This window comes from Boleophthalmus pectinirostris, unplaced genomic scaffold, assembly GCF_026225935.1.
Source record: "Boleophthalmus pectinirostris isolate CB_2022bp ecotype Guang Dong unplaced genomic scaffold, ASM2622593v1 HiC_scaffold_5, whole genome shotgun sequence".
In the NCBI taxonomy this organism is placed as follows: domain Eukaryota; kingdom Metazoa; phylum Chordata; class Actinopteri; order Gobiiformes; family Gobiidae; genus Boleophthalmus; species Boleophthalmus pectinirostris.
In genome coordinates, this window is record NW_026571404.1 from 36,882,927 (window position 1) to 36,902,882 (window position 19,956).

At 40.7% G+C, this 19,956-nt stretch overlaps 1 protein-coding gene across 1 annotated transcript in view; it reads right to left on the minus strand.

Moving 5' to 3' along the window:
• Nucleotides 1-16,357, minus strand: part of hectd2 (HECT domain containing 2) — a 162,058-nt gene extending 145,701 nt beyond the window's left edge. The window contains exons 1-2 of the mRNA XM_055163099.1: nucleotides 15,855-16,357; nucleotides 1,524-1,659 (exon numbers count right to left, since the gene is read on the minus strand). Of these exons, the coding sequence (XP_055019074.1) occupies nucleotides 1,524-1,659; nucleotides 15,855-15,941 (223 nt within the window). The 5' untranslated portion in view covers nucleotides 15,942-16,357. The remainder of the gene's footprint in view (nucleotides 1-1,523; nucleotides 1,660-15,854) is intronic.
• Between the last annotated feature and the right edge of the window lie 3,599 nt (nucleotides 16,358-19,956).

The window sequence follows — 19,956 nt, forward strand, 5'->3', positions numbered from 1 at the left end:
TGTGCACAGTGTACAAAGCAGGAACATATGCTTCAGTGTCCAGTGGGAAAAAGCTCAACAGGACACTGAAAAACATGAAAAAGCTTTGCCAGGTGAGAGTCGCTCAATGTCGATGTACAGTGTTCTAGTTTTGACAAACGCAAATCTGGTCACACTAACCTGTATTCCACTGAGTCATGTCCTTTAATCCAACAGAAGTTGAATCGCATCAGCGACACAAGAGCTGTTTTTTTTTTCTTTGCTTAGTTTATGCAAATGAGTCATGTGGTTTTAAGTTTTGTTTCTGTGACACTTGTACAAATCTGAATTAAACACATTATAATGTCAAACGGGCTGATGTGGCTCTAGAGTGGTTACGGTTTATATGTCGTAAAGTTGAATTAATTTCTGCAGATTAGTAGTGCAGATAGTAATAATAATGATGATCATTTTAATATAAAAACGTTAATGATAAATCAATAATCGATCGTTAATTCTCCCGACGATCGATTAAGAAAATTTAATCAAATGCCCATCCCTAGTACTTAATATTCAAATTTTTCTATAGAATTCAAGTTCTTTATTAATAAAATATAGATTTTCATAGGGGGGTTAATATTCTATAGGGGGTCAACATACCAGAATAAGATTCTGACCCCGGGGTCAAAATACTATATGGTATATTGACCCCGGGGTCACCTCACCGCAGGGTCAAAATCCTATACCACACCGGTTTTCCACTTTTTAGTATTGCTATTGTCATATTGTCAACTCACAAGAGTCATGATAGTCTTACCCAGGCGTGTCCCTCCCTGTTCTTCGATGAGCTCAACAAGTATCAAGTCACACACAAAACCGACACACACAATACCAACTTTATAATGACAAATATTTGTAGTCCATGCTCGCTTAGCAAACCATCCCATGCCCTGGTCAACCACAGCACTTTGCCCTTTATGCACTACAAGCACTTTGGAACCATGGCACTTTAAACCCTTTAAACTTTAAATTATGTGGCCAAAGTATTCTCTGTGCTTTCCACCGGATGTATGGGAACCCAAAGTACAATAGGTGATCACATTCATATTATTCATGTCAGAAAATGCCACAACTCTGACAATGACAAAAAAAAATGTCGAAGTAGTGGGACGCTTGAAAAATAATGAAACCACGCTGATATTTAGATGTCAGTGTCTGAATAGCGACATGTCGGAAGAGCAGCATGGAGTTCAAGCCAGAGTTCAAAACAAAGGGTGGCTATTTTTAACTAAGAACTAAAACAAGTTATTTAGAGTTTATTTTTTGTTTCCATATGTGTCATTCATAGTTTTGATGCTTTCGGTGAGAATGCGCAATGTAAATATTTGTGGACATAAAGAAGAAATGTAAACAAAAAAGTGTGTCTAAACCTTTGACTGGCAGTTAGTGGATCAACCAATCACATCACTCAGCACCAAGTAACACGCTCATACACACTACAGCAACACCGCTCAGTAAACCGGTTATAAAGAGAACACACACAGCCTGATGTAAATGGTCCTTACCGTGTCGAAGTCCCAGGCTGTTGGTCATCCCGCTCACGGTGGATAAGCCCCGCCCTCCTGCTTCGCGGCGTTGGCTCAGAGTGGAGATGAACGTGCCCAGAGACGGGAACGCCTGCTTGGATCCACGCCCCAGACCCTGGCACACAAACATGACATCATCAGTAACAACGCAAAAAATGGTCTTTAACGATCTTGGCTTTATCCAATCACATGTTTGTTTAAAAATCCCTTAAAAACACTTTTACAGTTTTACTACTGTGAACAGGTCAGTGACATATGTCAGTGACAGCTCTATGACAGCAGGTGGGGAACCCTTCACCAAAAAGTCTTTTTTGTATAATAAAAGAGGAACATCACAGAAAAAAAACACTTTTTTAAGTAGGGCTGGGTATCATTAAGAAGTTACCGATACGATACATACCTCGATACACAGGCCACGGTACGATACATATCTCGATACAGTCCACTTTTGATTTGATAAGATATATTTCAAATCAATTCCATACAGTTCAATAAAAAATAAAGGCTAAATCATGGCTGTGATACTAAAAGTGTTTGTTAAACCACTTCTAGTGCAAAGTTCATATGAAACACAAACATTTCAATCCTCACAACAATGTCAAAATGTCAAATGTGTTGCATAAATGAGTTTCCTTTCACTAAACAAGCGACAAAACTGTAGCTCTGTAACAAAATAATTTAGTAAAACACACGTAAAAATACTCTTGGTGATATATCGATACAGCAGCCCACGATATCGATACTGTATCATCACATTAAACGATAAGATATATCGATATTCCGATATTTTTGCACACCCCTATTTTTAAGGTCAGTATTTACAGTGTCAGTCTTGACTCTCACAGTATGGAACTTTCTGGTGGTGGCGTCACTTTCATACTTCCATGGAGACACACAATTAAAACCACACTTTGGAACATACTCAATGGAATGTACACATTTTATTCCACGCTGAGGAAGATTATGGAACAGCATTTCCAAGAAAACAACAGGCGGAGACGCTTCTCCAGGCTAAATAAGGTCATGTTTGTGGAGATGCAAGCGCCCTCACAGTTAGAACACATGTTTTTGATTCACACATACTATGGCTTTAAGTTAACCGACTTCTACAAAGCTTTTCAGTCTTCTGATTTTTACTACTTGAAAACATAAACTTGCAGTAATAATCAGAGAAATCCCAAATTCTTTCGACTTACTGTACATGTAGAAAACCACAACAAAGCTCCAAAACTGTTCAGTAATTCTCCATAGTTCTTAATAGCTGGTCTTTCATCTCAGCTTCTCCAGCTCCTGAACGGTGAGTCTCCTGCCACAGAGCTCGTCTCTCGAGGCTCGTTTGTGTGGACACTGGGGAGTGGGAAGTGTGTGTGTGAACAGTGTAGAGCGTGAAGTGTGTGCTGTGTGTGTGTGTTTGTGCGGACACAGGGGAGTGCGAAGTGTGCGTTGTGCTGTGGGAGCGTGCTCGTGTCCTGACGACCCTGAACGCACCACCGCTCTGTGTTTGAGCTGTCAACACCAGCTGCTCCTCATCTGGACATCTGCTGCACCACACACAGTCACATATCGAGAACACTTCAAGGACTGCCAGACTAAACACGATCACACCAAGATACTACTATACACGGGAATGTTACACAGTAGAGCTTATCTGTCGCCATGGAGAGGAGGAGCTGATGCCACTGGGTAAACTATTGTTCTAACTGAATAAATGCAAGAAGGGTAAGTGTAATGCCGTACTGTGGAACATAGTATTTGCGAAACTTTTCTTCTGCTTTTAACAAAACGCAGCCCCTTCCATCTCTAACACCAGATCTCCTCAGGGTTGTGTCTTGTCGCCTCTCCTTTTTATTTTGTACACGGACAGCTGCACATCCTCAGAGGAAAACAAATTCCTGATCTAATTTTCCGATGACACGATCCTGTTGTTGCTACTTTCAGGATCTGAGATAAACTATGGCCCTGAGCTGGGACAGTTTGTTCAGTGGTGCGAAGACAATTACCTGGATTCGAACGCTGCCAAAACTAAGGACATGGTGATTGATTTAAGACGTGCACATTTCCACAGTGTTCATGTTGAAATTGTCAATAGTTACAAATATCTGGGCTCCGTGACTGACAATAAACTGAGATTTGAGCTAAATATTGAAAGCATTATTAAACAAGAGCAGCATGATGTCTTCAGGATGTCAGTTTTCTGCTCCAGTAACAGACAAACCGCTTCTCTAATTCTTTTCTGCCTTCTTCTGTTAAATTTCTTAATTATGATGGTAATGTGTTTTGAAGTTTTCATTGTAATATGTGCATTGTTGTACTGAGTTTCACTTGTGGACCGTAACAGACTCGCTGTGTGTGTTTGTGTGTAAGTGAGAAGTGAGAACTGCTGTGAGAATGCTGCAAATGAATTACCCTCTGGGAAGTTTTCTCAATCTAAATCTGAAACACACCAGGCAAAAGAAAATCTCCATGGAGACACACAGGTGGTGGGCCATTTCCTTATTCCTGGTTCAGACCTGGTTTAGATCTGGTTTAAGTCCTGGTTTAGAGCTCATTCGTGCTTAAATCCTGGTTTAGACCTGCTATAGTCCTCATTCATTGATATTTTGGTCTAGGTTAAACATCAGCTTTGGACCTGGTGCAGTCTGTTCTGTGCACATACTTTACAACTAGTTTAGGTTCTCTTAAAGGAGATCTTGTTACAAACACAACTGAACCTGCATCTCCAGAGTCTTCACCTGCAGATACAGACACATGCATGTTTGTCTCAGTCTCAGTTTATGAATATGTCTCATGTGAAGCTCAGAACCACCGGAATTCCCTCCCTGAGCTGCAGAGGCTGCACTAGCACTGACTCATGATGCTGCAGGTGCTGGGGTTTAGGTAGAGACCATTCATATCAGAGAGAGACATTTTAGGTTTAAACCAACTGGATTTCAGCCTTGAACCCGCAACCGCTGCAACTGCAACCCAAATGAGAGAGCCGTGTGAGGCTTGTTCTGCTTTCTGATTGGATCTTGAGAACCAAAAAAAGTGTTAGAATTGCTGCCAGTAAAAGCTAGATTTGATCTGAACATGGTTCATTTGTGTCTGGAGGTTCACTTAGGTCAGGTTTATGCATTTAAAATAAAAGTCTATCATACAGGACCATTAAGCCCTGGGTTAGACCTGTTTGAGCCCTGGTTTAATCCTTGTTTACATCTAGTTTAGACTCATTTTATTTCTGGTTTAGTTCTGGTTTAGACCTGTTTTAGTGCTGATTTACACCTAGTTAAGACTTGTTTTAGTCTCCCTTTAGTCCTGTTTTAGGCCTGGTTTAGTCCTGATTTAGACCTGGTTTAATCCTGGTTTAGCCCTGGTTTAGTCCTGGTTTAGCAGTGGTTTAGTCCCTGGTTTAGACCCAGTTTTGGCCTGGTTTAATCCCTAGTTTGGCCCTGGTTTAGTCCTGGTTCAGTCCTGGTTCAGTCCTGGTTTAGTCCTGGTGTAGTCCTGGTTTAGACCTGGTTAGTCCTGGTTTAGACCTGGTTTAGTCCCTGGTTCAGTCCCTTGTTCAGTCCCTGGTTTAGTCCTGGTTTAGTCCTGGTTTAACAGTGGTTTAGTCTCTGGTTTTAGACCCAGTTTAGGCCTGGTTTAGTCCCTAGTTTGGCCTTGGTTTAGTCCTGGTTTAGTCCTCATTTAGACCTGGTTTAGTCCTGGTTTAGCCCTGGTTTTGTCCTGGTTTAGCCCTGATTTAGTCCTGGTATAGCCTCTGGTTTAGTTCTGGTTTAGTCCTGGTTTAGCAGTGGTCTTAGTCCTGGTTTAGTCCTGGTTTAGTCCTGGTTTAGTCCTGGTTTAGCAGTGGTCTTAGTCCTGGTTTAGTCCTGGTTTAGTCCTGGTTTAGTCCTGGTTTAGTCCTGGTTTAGTCCTGGTTTAGTCCTGGTTTAGTCCTGGTTTAGTCCTGGTTTAGCAGTGGTCTTAGTCCTGGTTTAGTCCTGGTTTAGTCCTGGTTTAGCAGTGGTCTTAGTCCTGGTTTAGTCCTGGTTTAGTCCCTGGTTCAGCCCTTGTTTCTATGTATTCTATGAGATGCGGCGGCTGGTCCTTCAGACTTGGGGCCTCCTGGTGAAGTTACATAAGAGGGAGCATTATGTGAGCTGAGCTGTGGAGCACATGTGGACTTCCAGGAAAAGCAGTGAAAAACCGGTGCACTTTTATAGATACGCACAGACCAATAAAATCTGAACCTCCTCGGCCCCACCAACCAAGTCCAGTCTCCAAGAACCTCCCAAACTCAGGCTGCATATCACATCTGACTCCGGATTGTGAAATACTCTCCTGCTATATCTTTAAGTAACGTGTATTTACTTTAATGTGGTCATCTTTGAGGCTGTATAGAAAGAAATTAAAGCCACAATATGTAACTTTTAGCTAAAAAAACAGACTAAAATAATAGCTTTTTCTAGTTTGGTTGTGTTTATTCCAAGGATAAAATTGCATCATTACTGTGCACAAATTTCTATGATCTGGCCAAGATTTTAAAACTTAACATATTTTTTGGACTATAAGTTGTGCTTTTTTTCATGGTTTGGGTGTTTCCTGCGACTAATACTCCAGTGCGACTTATATATTAACATTTTCAGACTGACAGCCGCGAGAGGCTCTAGGCTCGTGTGTCAGTATCTGTTCCTCCTGTACCACTGTCACTTCACTCTACTGCGCATGTCTCCTGTAGAAAAAGCTGCTGTTCTGCTGCAAATAGTGAAATATTCAGGTGAAAACGGTAATTGAGCAGCAGAAAGAAAGTTTGGAGTGAGTGAGAAACTTGTGAGGGACTGGTGGTGGAACACAGCGTCACAAGAACCAGGAGGATGCACCATGAAACTTTCCTGGAAGTCATTGAATAGATGGACAAAGCCTGGACTTCAGTGACACCGAAACCATCCTGTGGGGATTCAGAAAGACCAGAATAATTCTAACTGGAACTGATGCTGAGTCTGACAACAGCGACACAGAAGAGGAAGCGGCGCTCTGTGTACCTCATGAATCTATGTTTTATCTCCGGAGGTCACGCAGAATTGACACGGAGGATGAAGAATTGAATGGATTTAGTGATTTGGAGTGAGATCGTGAGTTTGGTAAACTTATGTTCTGTTGTTTATGCCATAATTATCTTAACTGTTCATATGTTACATTAACATATCAACACCTGTTCAGTCTGTTGTTCTCTGTTCTGTTGTTATTACTAGAACTTGACTTTCATGATGAAATGTCGGTTCCTGGTCTCTGATTTTATAAAATACATTTCCCCATAAGTGCGACTTATAGTCCAGCGCAACTCATATATTTTTTTTCTTCTTCATTGAGCATTTTTTTTGGCAATTCCAGAACTGAAATACTGTATTTTCTGGACTATATCGCTCCAGAGTATAAGTCGCACCAGCCAAAAAAATGCATAATGAAGAAGAAAAAACATTTCCTGTTGAAAATTAAGTTCTAGTAATAACAATAGAAGAGAGAACAACAGACTGTTAATGTCACATATGAACAGTTCTTCAGATAAATATAACATAAACAACAGAACAGAACAAGTTTACCAAACTCTCCATCTCACTCCAAATCACTAAATCCATTCAATTCTTCATCCTCGGTGTCACTTCTGAATAGGACTGGGCGATATGGAGCAAAAAATATATCTTGATATATATTGCTATATCTCGATATACAATATATATCTCAATATCTGTACAGGAAAAATAACCCCCCAAATCCACTGTAAAAACAAATACCACAATGTTCATTTAGGAACAAAGTGCTTCTGTGACAAAAATAATTACTATTACCTTCTTTTCATTCAAAATTAAATTAAAACAACTCAACTCAACTCAAGCTCATCTTTGCATTAACTCTGTTAACCATATGAGAACCATGAGCTCCTTTAGCACAGATCCATGTTCCTCACCAGCAGTAAGGAGATCTGAGGTTTCCCACAATCCACTGCAGCTCAAACCCAACGTTGTACAAGTTACAATTCAGAAGATTATTAATTTAAATCTTCTGCATAAATAAACTTTACATCACTAAACCTTACAACATATAAACCAAAACCACATGACTCATTTGCATAAACTGTAGCTTCAGTTCAGCAGTTCAGCTTCTGTCGGACTAAAGGACACGACTCAGTGGAATATGAGTGTTCTCTCCATGGATCTATGATTCTCTCTGTGACAGAGGCTGTGCTGCTGTTGGCCTTGTCTGTAAACAGTGGGAAAGGTACGTGGTGCTAGTAACTTTCGGCATACGCAGCAGTCGACATGTGTCTGCTGTTCGTCAAACGCCTTAAAAACGAAGTATCTCCGTATAATAGAGACAGTTGTCCTTATTTGAGACGAGTTCTGTCTCCTCTGGGTGGTTTTGGCCACCGCCGTGTTAAACTAGAAAAGCACTCAGAGAGTCCGATCCCCTCATATTGTGTTTTCCATAAATATTTGTCTCGTATCTTTCAATTTGGAATATGAAAGAGGATCCCATTGTCCATCCCTGAGTCAAATTTCATGGGGTTTGGTCAATAATTAACTGAGATATTGAGAAACAAAATTTTTGGCCCCATTTACCACAATGTTAACTAAAATTTCAAAGTGATCCAGAATCCAGGATTTCTTCCGGATCACCCCCAAAATGAAATCAGTTCTTCCTTTTCACATTTCCAACAAATCCTGAAAATTTCATTAAAATTGGTCCATAACTTTTTGAGTTATGTTGCTAACAGACAAACAAACAAACAAACAAAAAACAGACAAACGCCGGCAAAAACATAACCTCCTTGGCGGAGGTAATGAGACACACGCGAGGGGAGCATGAGAGAGGAGGGAGAACAAAAGCGAGGAGATGGAGGAGCGCGGGGACGAGAACAGAGACGGCAAATGAGCGAAACGGCAAAATCAGAATATATAAGCATTAAATTGATATATACAATATGTCAAAATCCATATCGAGTTTTTAAAATATCTCGATATATTTAGAATATTGAGACATCGCCCACCCCTACTTCTGAACAACGTTGCCAACTCTAGCTAAATCTAGCTTTTAGTCTGCGATGAGCTTTTTTGTCTTCTTTATTGCAGTTCAAGTATCCTTTGCTTTCCACCAGTCCCTCAAATTTCTCACTTACTCCAAAATTTCTTTCTGCTGTTCAATTATCATTTTCGGCTGAATATTTCACTACTTGCAGCAGGACAGAGGCTCTTTCTGTAGGAGACATGTGCAGTAGAGTGAAGTGACAGTGGTACAGGAGGAACAGGAGCAGAAGATACTGACACACAAGACTAGAACCTCTCACCGCTTCACTGTGAAAACAACAAACGTGAAAAAAATACAATAATCCAAATGATTCTAGTGAAGGTGTATGGAGTTTAAAAACACAGTGGAGCACTTCCTGTATTACCACATGACATCACAAGGTGGAATAGAGTATTTTCTATTTGAAAGAAGATGCAGGTTTGTGAGTTAAACATGTGTGAATGAAACAAAACACAAGTCCAGGTGTGTCTGTGATGAGAAAACATTATAACATAAATCAGAAAAGAGTGTAATGTGAGCCCTTTAAGTGTTCAAATAAAGTTTTCAGAGAGCACGCCGGCCAGAACAATAATCGCTCTGTGCTAAGGTGGATACCTGATTCACATTCCCATTTCTATTTGTCACTTTAACTGAAATATCGTGATATCGTATCGTCAGCAGTCTCACAATATCATCATAATCACCACAATATATCAGATTACAAGTGTCTTTGGTTAAATTCAGTGTTAAGGTGCAGCATGAGCTACAAAAACTACATAGACCATGATCCTTTGCTCTGTTTCCATCCAGACTACATGAAGAAATAACTTTTATTACTTTTCAGTCTTAGTTCTTTCAAGAGAAATGACGTAGTTGCTTGTAATCCTGGAAATTACAAACACATTACATCAAATTCGGGACCAAAATACTCCAGCAGGGCTAAGGTCAGGTTAAAGGAGTAAACATGCGAACAAAAAATGAACTTTGTTTTATTGGTTTATAAGAGCAATTCTAGACCTGGTTCTGATTCAGATTTTGTTCTGGTTTTCTCCTGGTTTAGTCCTGGTTTAGTTCCAGTTTAGTCCTGGTTGAGTCATAGTTCAGTCCTGGTTTAGTCCCTGGTTTAGCAGTGGTTTAGTCCTGGTTCAGTCCTGGTTTAGTCTCAGTGTAGTCCTGGTATAGTCCTGGTTTAGTCCTGTTTGAGTCCTGTTTGAGTCCTTGTTCAGTCCTGATTTAGTCCTGGTTGAGTCCTGGTTGAGTCCTGGTTTAGTCCTGATTGAGTCCTGGGTTAGTCCTGGTTGAGTCCTAGATCAGTCTTGGTTTAATCTCGGTTGAGTCCTGGTTTAGTCTCAATGTAGTCCTATTTCAGTCCTGGTTGAGTCCTGGTTGAGTCCTAGTTCAGTCCTGGTTGAGCCCTGGTTCAGTCCTGGTTTAGTCCTGGTTGAGTCCTGGTTCAGTCCTGGTTCAGTCCTGGTTTAGTCCTGGTTGAGTCCTAGTTCAGTCCTGGTTTAGTCCTGGTTGAGTCCTCGTTCAGTCCTGTTTGAGTCCTGGTTTAATCCTGGTTTAGTCCTGGTTCAGTCCTGGTTCAGTCCTGGTTTAGTACTGATTCAGCCCTGGTTTAGTCCCGGTTTAGTCTTGGTTTAGTCCCAGTTTAGTCCCAGTTCAGTCCTGGTTGAGTCCTGGATTTTAGAACCTTAGTCTTAGTCCATTTCTGATCCAAAAGTCTGAATTACTTGTGGTTTTAATCCTGTTTTTATTTCTTAATTTAAAGCCACAGTATGTAACTTTCTGAAGGACATAAGAAAACACAAAAGTTACATACGAGTCAGGTCTGTGGAGATGCAAGTCCACTCAGAGTAAGGTCACATTGTTTTTTTTACGTTCTTCAGTGCCGTCAACAAACCCAAACTGAATTTAAAAACAACTTAAACGCTTTTTGAGTGTCTTTTTTTGCTGTTAAAAGTTCCATAATGTGTCTTTAAGTCCCACCCTCGGTCTGGTCCTGGTTTCGACCCGGTTCAGACCTGGTTAAGATGGTCTGTAGTTTATTTGTGAGGCCTTGGTTCATAACTGGTTTGGACCTGCTTCATTCCTGGTTTATGAGCTGGCACACACACACGCTTAGATCATGCTTTTCAGAATCACAACATTTTTACTGTGAACCAATGTGTAAAACTATGAATCTGCTCTGGCCTGACGTCTTTAGAAACACAGAACAAGGAAATAACACAGTAAAAAAATATAAATTCAAAATACGACATCTGAAAGCAAAATACAAAATACAGACAACACTGCAAAAACCTTATAGTATTAGTATATTTTGCAGATATAAGAGCTTGGTTTGGGTTTGGTCCATCAACTATATATAGTCATTCCAAATAGACGCATCAAGAATCTCGGACTTGCGGTCATTGCGCAATGCATACTGGGAAGGATCCTCCGAAAAAGTGAGCATCAAACCTCCATGTTTGTTTTCCCAGTGGGATGTGTCTATTGACAAAGTCGATCTTTTCTAGTCTTTTGAACCATATCACTTTTGTTTCTGGTTCTGATATTGTCATATTTTAGTTTTGGGATTCGGACATCGTTAATTGTGTGGTTGTTGGATCCTAACAGAGGGAAAACAGCTCGAGAAATGTGTTTGCGAACTCCATAAATGCAAAAGGGAATCAGATGTGTGTGACTCAAACCTCTGTTCAAACTGTTTCTCTTCCCAACGGAATTGAAAAATAGTGAAAGGTGAAGGTGATGGGCAGGATTGATCCACGGGAAGGACCAAAAAGGAAACATTTGACTGCCTAAATCATCCCGAGTTTGCAGTGAAAATACAACAAAGCAAAATCCCGATCCCTCGCTCCACCTTGGTTACGAATTTAAAAAGTCAACGCCAAAGCGAAAGGCACCAGCTGTTCACCAAGAAACACCTTCCACTGCAAAGAGACCAAGACGTGATGTTGCTGTAAAACCACAAGAACAAGAAAGTGCAGCTCAGTCTGTTTGTCTTCTGCACCTCGGCTTAACAAACGGGATCCTGCTTTGATGTTGCTCCACATACAAAATGTTCGCTGCAAACTCGGGATGATTTCTTAGCCAGTCAAATGTTTCCTTTTTGGTTCTTCCCGTGGATCAATCCTGCCCATCACCTTCACCTTTCACTATTTTTCAATTCCGTTGTGAAGAGAAACAGTTTGAACAGAGGTTTGAGTCACACACATCTGATTCCCTTTTGCATTTATGGAGTTCACAAACACATTTCTCGAGCCGTTTTTCACTGTTAGAACATCCAACAAACCACACAATTAACGATGTCCGAATCCCAAAACTAAAATATGACAATATCAGAACCAGAAACAAAAGCGACATGGTTTAAAAGACTTGAAAATATCGGCTTTGTCAATAGACACATCCCACTGGGAAAACAAACGTGGGGGTTTGATGTGCTCAATTTTTTGGAAAATCCTTCCCAGTATGCATTGCACAATGACCAGAAGTCCGAGATTCTTGATGCGTCTATAGGAAGTGTGCATGGGTGTGCTTCCGGTGTGGTAGGATTTTGACCCCGCGGAGAGGTGACCCCAGGGTCAACATACCATATAGTATTTTGATCCCAGGGTCAGAATCCTATTATAGTATGTTGACCCCCCTATGAAAATCTATGTTTTATTAATAAACAACTTGAATTCTATAGAAAAAGTTTGAATATTAATACTCTATCTGCAAATGAAAACATATTGACATATTTAAAAGTGTTTTTTTGAAGAACTCAGATGCATTTTTTTTGTCGATTATAACTTTTGAATGTTAAAAATGACATAGTTGTTTAAACACATATTTGACTGAAAATGAGATAAGCAGTTATTAATGAGTTAGGAGTTAGATAATCAAAGTGATGTGTAATGATTTGGAGTCTTGTTCAAATAGACAGGGCTGATCTATTGAGTAGTTAAACAGGGGAAACCTATTGCTACAGTAATCTGACCCCCAATAAGTTTATTATAGTTATTATGACGTAAAGTAAGAAGTCATGTTAGCTTGAATATTGACAATGATCTATTATATATAAAGGAGGTCAAAATCCTATGACTATAGTAATCTGACCCCCAAAATGTTTATTATAACACAACATGACTAAATTCAAGGTCATTATTCTTAAAAACTATTGCCTAAATTGACATTATGATGAAGGATTATCTGAACATAACAAACTAAAAACTATAACAATGTAAAATACAATATAAAAAGTGACAAGATTGTTATGTATATGCAGTTTTAACAATGTTACATTTACACAAAATACCAAGTCGTTCTCCATCAAAACATTCCATAAAATACCTTAAAAGAAAGTGAATATGTAGAAATATATAATAAAAGTAAATTACATGAGAAATAATGATCAGATAAGTAAATACTAAAGAAAAATCCTATAGGGGGTCATTTTACTATAGCGGTATGTTCACCCCAGGGTCAAAATACTATCTCACAGCGGCTCCATTGACCCTGGCTCCAATTCACTTTGTATTGAAAAATTGTGGCTCTTCTCTCTGTAAGTGCAGCAGTGAGTCTCGTCATTTTGGTCTTAAAATGTTCGTATTAACCCGCAACACATGATCCTGGTGTTTTTATGTCACTATTTTGTGCGTAAATCAAGATAAACATTCCTCATTTAGTCCTGGTTTAGAGCTAGTCTGATTCATCACCCGGTTTCACTTCGTGGAAACCGTCTGACCTCACAGCATTAGGATTCGTTCGCTCGACGGTAAACGGGTTCTTTTTTAAATTTAACCAATCGCTGCTATTTGGTCATGACATATGTAAAGCGCTGCTAACGGGGCTAACTGGTATATTAAGCTTTTCCTAAATCCGGTAGGAAGAAGGACAATAACGCCTTTCCCCTTGATGAATCCCCTTGAAACATTCTCTTTGTTCCAGCTTTAAATCCTCGATCTCAGGAATCATTGCCAACACAGAATGTCTGGCTCTTCACTGATTGGCCGAGGGTTTTGCAAATGGTCTAGTGTATTTTGATTCCTGACCTAGTTGCTGGAGAGAAATGAAATTGAGCAGAGGCACTAGGTTGCATCAGTCGGACTAGTTTAGATCTGCTTTAGTCCTGAGTTAGGATATATCCATCCTTGCACACAACAGTTATTATATTATATTGTGGTGTGTGAGCTACTGTGTCCAACTAATTTCCCTTGTGGAAAAATAAAGTTTGTTTAAGTCCAAGTCTAAACCATCAAACTGAACCAGGATTTAGACCAAAATCTACTCATGGATGAGACTGAACTCACAACTGGACCAAACCAGGTCAATGTGAACACACCTATAGACCTGGGACACTTTACCTTCAGATCCAAAGCAGATCTCATGTTCTTACAGAATATTGATTATGTCTAGACTGAATTCTGCCCAGTCCACTTTTACTCCTGGGTCAGACTTGGTTTAGACTTGATTTAGTTCAGGATTAGACCTGGTTTAGTTCTGGTTTAGACCTAGTTTAGACATGATTTAGTCCTCATTTATTCCTGGATTATTAGACCTAGTTTAGTCCTGGTTTAGTCCTGGTTTAAATCTGGTTTAGACCTGGTTTAGACCTGATTTAATTCCTTTTTTGTCCTGAATTAGACCTAATTTAGATGTCATTTAGTCCTGGATTAGTCCTAGTTTAGTCCTGGTTCAACCCTGCTTTAGACCTGTTAAGACCTGGTTTAGTCTTGGTTTAGTCTTGGTTTAGACCTGGTTTAGTCCATATTTAGTCCTAGTTTAGACCTGGTTTAGTCCTGGTTTAGGTTGTGTTCACATTAGCACACACACCACATCAAACTTCCATCTAGAACTAAACCAGGACTAGACCAGAACCAAATGAAGTCTACACCTGGACTAGACTGGACGAAAAACTGGATTAAACCAGGTCAATGTGAACACACCAAGACCTAGAAACCTGGAACAGTTTACCTCCAGATCCAAACCTGATCTCATGTTTTTACAAAATATAGATTACATCTAGACTGAATCCTGCTCAGTCCACGTTTACTCCTGGTTTAGACCTACTTTAGACCTGATTTAGTCCTGGTTTAGACCTAATTTAGACCTGATTTAGTCCTGGTTTAGACCTAATTTAGTCCTCATTTAGTCCTGGTTTAGACCTGGTTTAGTCCTGGTTTAGACCTAGTTCAGTCATGGTTTAGACTTGGTTTAGACCTGAATTAGACCTGATTTAGTCCTGGCTTAGCCCTGATTTAGGTTGTGTTCACACTCACCACATCAAACTTCCATCTGGAACTAAACCGGGACTAGACCTGAGCCAAACAAAGTCTACACCTGGAGTAGTCTGGACCCAAAACTGGATTAAACCAGGTCAAATGTGAACGCACCAAGAGCAAAAGACCTGATTTAGACCTGATTTAGTTCTCATGTAGTCCTGGATTAGACCTGGTTTACTCCTGGTTTAGACCCAATTTTGACCTGGTTTAGACTTGGTTTAGAAGTGATTTAAATCTGATTTAGTTCTTGTTTAGTCCTAGATTAGTCCTAGTTTAGAACTGGTTTAGACCTGATTTAGATATGGTTTAGGTCTGGTTTAGGTTTGGTTTAGAATATTGATTACACCTAGACTGAATCCTGCCCAGTCCACATTTAGTCCTGGTTTGGTCCTGGTTTGGATCTGGTTTAGACCTGATTTAGTTCTTATTTAGTCCTGGATTAGACCTGGTTTACTCCTGGGTTAGACCTAGTTTAGTCCTGGATTAGTCCTGCTTTAGTCCTGATTTAGACCTGATTTAGGCTTGAATTAGATCTGGTTTAGTCCTAGTTAAGACCTGGTTTAGTCCTGGTTTAGACCTGGTTTAGACCTGGTTTAGATTTGGTTTAGATCTGATTTAGTTTTTATTTAATCCTGGATTAGACCTGGTTTACTCCTGGTTTAGACCTGGTTTAGTGCCGGATTAGTCCTGCTTTTGTCCTGGTTTAGATCTGGTTTAGAACTGACTTAGTCCTCATTTAGTCCTAGACCTGGTTTAGTCCTGGTTTAGGTTGTGTTCACATTAACCCACACACCTCATCAAACTTCCATCTGGAACTAAACTTGGACTAGACCAGAACCAAGCAAAGTCTACACCTGGACTAGACTGGACCCAAAACTGGATTAAACCAGGTCAGTGTGAACGCACCAAGACCTAGAGACCTGGGAAACTTAACCTTCACCAAAATCTCATGATAATTTCCACTTTTTTCCACACTTTACAAACAGAAATAAAGAAAGAGAGCGGTGTGGTGTGTTCTTACAGCCGGGGGAGAGCTGTTGAAGATCGGAGGCAGTTTTTGGCGCTCCCGGTCCATTCCTCCTGACAGCAGCGACTGTTCCGTATCCATCCCGTCTGGCGCGGAAGAATTGTTGACCAAAAAAGTAAAAAGAAATAAAAAGTTGTTGTTTAATATGTTTCCTCGAGTGCGTTTAATCCGCGACGGCCCTGCTGCTTCTCCTCCGCGGGCTGCTCATGGTTTCCGCAGCGCTAGAGCCCGTTGCACCGCTACTCCTCTCCGTCTCCCCTCACGCTTTTATCCCATGGAAGAAGAACCAACCGGGCAGGCGCACATCCTCCGGTCTCCTCCAGACTCCGAGCGCGAACCTACGTGTCCGTTACGAGAGAAGAAAAAAGTTCCAAGTGGGTTTTTACGCACGGAAAGAAGTTGTTCCGTGGTTTGGAGACGTGCGTAAAAAGCGGGGGACCGGTTGCTGTGAGGTGGTGGTTCGGTGCTGGTTGGGTTGGTGGCTGGTTAGGTCCGCTCGGTCCGGGCTTCTGAGCGTCGTCTGGCGGGGAGGCAGCTCCAGCGGCCCGTCGCCATGTTTGGGTGAAGAGAGAGCGGGGAGAGGAGGAGGGGGAGGCGCCTGGAGGAGAGGAGAGAGGGAGAGAAAGAGAGAGTGAAGAGGAGAGAGCACACGCTGAACACACATGGATTCAGAGGAGAGGTAGACACAAAATTAGGGTGACCAGCGTTTTCAAAAACTGTGAGACGAGTGTGTAATTAAGGAAAACAGTTCTACACTCAGCCCATTCACGACTAACACGCTTCAGTATAATCACATTTTCTTTGTGTTTTGGTCATTTTTAAGCAGCTTTTCTGTATTTTACCAAAACAAATCACAGTTTATGTCTCTCTTTACTGTTGGCAGGGATCAGATTGGTCAAATATAGGGACACCTGGGACTTTTTTTGTGTAGCAGACCAAGTTGTAGTAATAGAGCAATAGACCAGGAATCTTTGGAGAAGAGGAACAAACATGTCCCGTCCGTTTATTGAGTGAGATCAGGTCCAAAAGACCAGTTCAGTTTATAAAATGACATGGGGTCAAGGGGCATGATCCATGTGCACAAACGCTCCGGTCAGTTTTATGGCTGACGTGCTTTTCCCCTTTATCAAGACATGTCCTCATCTTCACGATTTATGTACAAAACTCACACATTATCATATTAAGAACAGTGTTGGGGAGTAACAGATTACATGTACTGGAGTTACAAATTATGAGTAACTGTATTCGGTTACAGTTACTGTTTCAGTGAGTGGTAATTGGATTACAGTTACTTGGCTGAAATAAATGGATTACACAGAGGTATTTTCCTGTTTTCACATTTTGGGGTATTCCCTTTTTTTTTTCTATCGATAATTCCACTCATTACCGGACACTAAACCAGGTCTAAACCAGGACTAAACCAGGACTAAACCAGGACTAAACCAAGACTAAACCAGGTCTAAAACAGGATTTAACAGGACTAAACCATGCTGTGTGGACCGTGTCTCCTCTTCTTCTATCAATAATATTTTTAATATGGTTAAGTAAAGACTGGGCTTTTTTATTGTCTTTTAGCAGATAAAACATCTTATGTGAAGATTTCCTCGTCTTTGCTTCTCTACAGCAAATAAAGTAATCCAAAGTATTCAGATTACATTACTCACTTTAAGTAATTTAATGGATTCCGTTACAAACTACATTTTGGGGTATGTAATCTGTAATCTGTAGGGGAATACATTTTCAAAGAAACCTTCCCAACACTGATTAAGAAACATCAAAGTCAGTCCCATGGTCCCACGCAGGAGAAATGACTGGAGACCCTGCAGCAGGTCAGCACAGCACAGATACAGGACACCGACCCAGCAGGAGGTCACCTGGAGACACACCGGAGAACAGACCCCCTGCTGACCGGACACACTGGGAATCTAACAGGATCATCGAGAACACGGGGCCAGGATCCACTGGGAACATCAGGTCTCTGAACCAAGGCACACACACGTCTGTCGACACTCCAACAGACACAACCACACACGGGTGGATCCCAAGAGACGACAGTGGAATCAGGCGCCCAGGCACACGCACAGTAGAGTCCAGACCTGGACATCAGCAGCCCCAACACACCCACGCTCTGTCCAGGACTGGAACGTCAGGGACCTGAGGGACATGCTGTCAGTCAACTCTAGTCCACACCAGCCAGGTCACTGCACATCCCCAGTCTGCACATGACAAAAAAATACATGTCCAGGAGAAAACCATGTGAACACCAGCAACACATGCATGAGGCTAGGCTATAGCTGGGTCATGTTACAGCCCGAAAGTCACCACCAGTGAAAGCGGGAATGTCCGTCCTGGACCGTCACCACCACCGTGAAAGGTGCTGCCACCAATGTAACGGACCAAGTTGTAGTAATACAGTAGTAGACCAGGAATCTTTGGAGAAGAGGTATAAATGTGTCCCCTCCATTTCTTGGGTGAGATCAGGTCCAAAAGACCAGAAACCAGTCCGTTTATAAAATGACATGGGGTCAAGGGGCATGATCCATGTGCACAAACGCCACAACCAGTTCTATGGTTTACACTGGGGTAAAACTGGGACAAATCACTGGTTTTGGATAAATCTGGGACAGGGGACACAGGGCTCAAACTGGGACTGTCCCGGGTAAATAGGGATGTCTGGTCAGACTAGACAAAACAGAAGGAGAGAGAGATTGTGTTTGTTATTCACAATAAAACATGAGGAAAGTGCCATGTTAGAATGTTGTTTCCTCCTCAAAAACAGACCTGGAGTTATGTTTTGTTTCATTCATATGTTTGAGTAATTATCTGTCTTTATTATTAGTCTGTCTACACCTCCAAAACTCAAAAGGCTCTGTTCAGCATTGTGATGTCATGAAGTTTTCATTTGAACTGCTCCTTTTAGCTTTAGTTCAACAGAGATTGACAGTTCCAGAGCTGAAATCATCCAAATGATTCTAGTGAAGGTGTGTGGAGTTTAAAAAAACACAGTGGAGCACTTTTTAAATTGTGTGAATGAAACAAAACACAACTCCAGGTCTGTTTTTGATGAGGAAACATTATAACCTAGATCAGAAAATAAAGTAGTTCAAGCTCTTTAAAGTACAGACAGTCTACGGTTTTGTGCAGTGATATGAACACAGTCTGTTCATTTTGTTCTTTACCTCTACATCTTCTTTTACTTTGAGGCATCTTGTGGAAACATCTGGCACAATCTGCACTTTCTTCACCTTCCCTCGTGCCTCATGCTCTGTGCGTCACTGCTCAGCCTCTGTCCATAATCACAGCCCTATAATGTGACCCCGCCCTCTGCCCCATCATCCTGGTTTAGTCCCACGTTAAAAGGCACAAATTAAACTATTTTCTGATCTGATGATGTGTTTCCTCGTCACAAACAGACCTGGACTCGTGTTTCATTCACATGTTTATCACACAAATCCTGCAGATTTAGGCTCAGTTCTTCTCTCAAACAGAAAACACAATGATGTCATGTACAGGAAGTGCCTCTGTGTTTTTAAACTCCATGCACATTCACTAGAATCATATGGAAGATTTCAGCCCTGAAATTCTCTAGTATTTTGAGCTTTGGAGATGTAGACATGTTACTCAAACATGTGAATGAAACAAAAGTCCAGGTGTGTTTTTGAGGAGGTAATAACATTCTAACATGACTTAAAGCTCACAAGAACCAATCAGAAGTTTTAATACTGGTTTGAGTTGCTGTAATGGAGCTAATCCATTATACAGGCCCACACTTAAAGTGACATGTTCAAAATGATTCACAGGAAGTATTAAAGGAGGAGGGATGTCCAAATATTTTATTCTTTTTTGCTCTAGTCTGTTTTGTACATTTAGCACAGCCAACTTAACAAAGAGTTTTGTGAAGGTTAACTTTTAACCAGGACCCAAACTCTTGCATGGTTTTATTGATTTCTCTTTGTTATTTGGGCTGATTGGACCTGATGTGTGCAAAAACAAATAATTCTATTTTTTATAATTGTTTTATATTATTATATTTATATGTCCACATATGATTTTCATTTTCATTCATTTTATGTTTTAATTATTTTTGATGGAACAC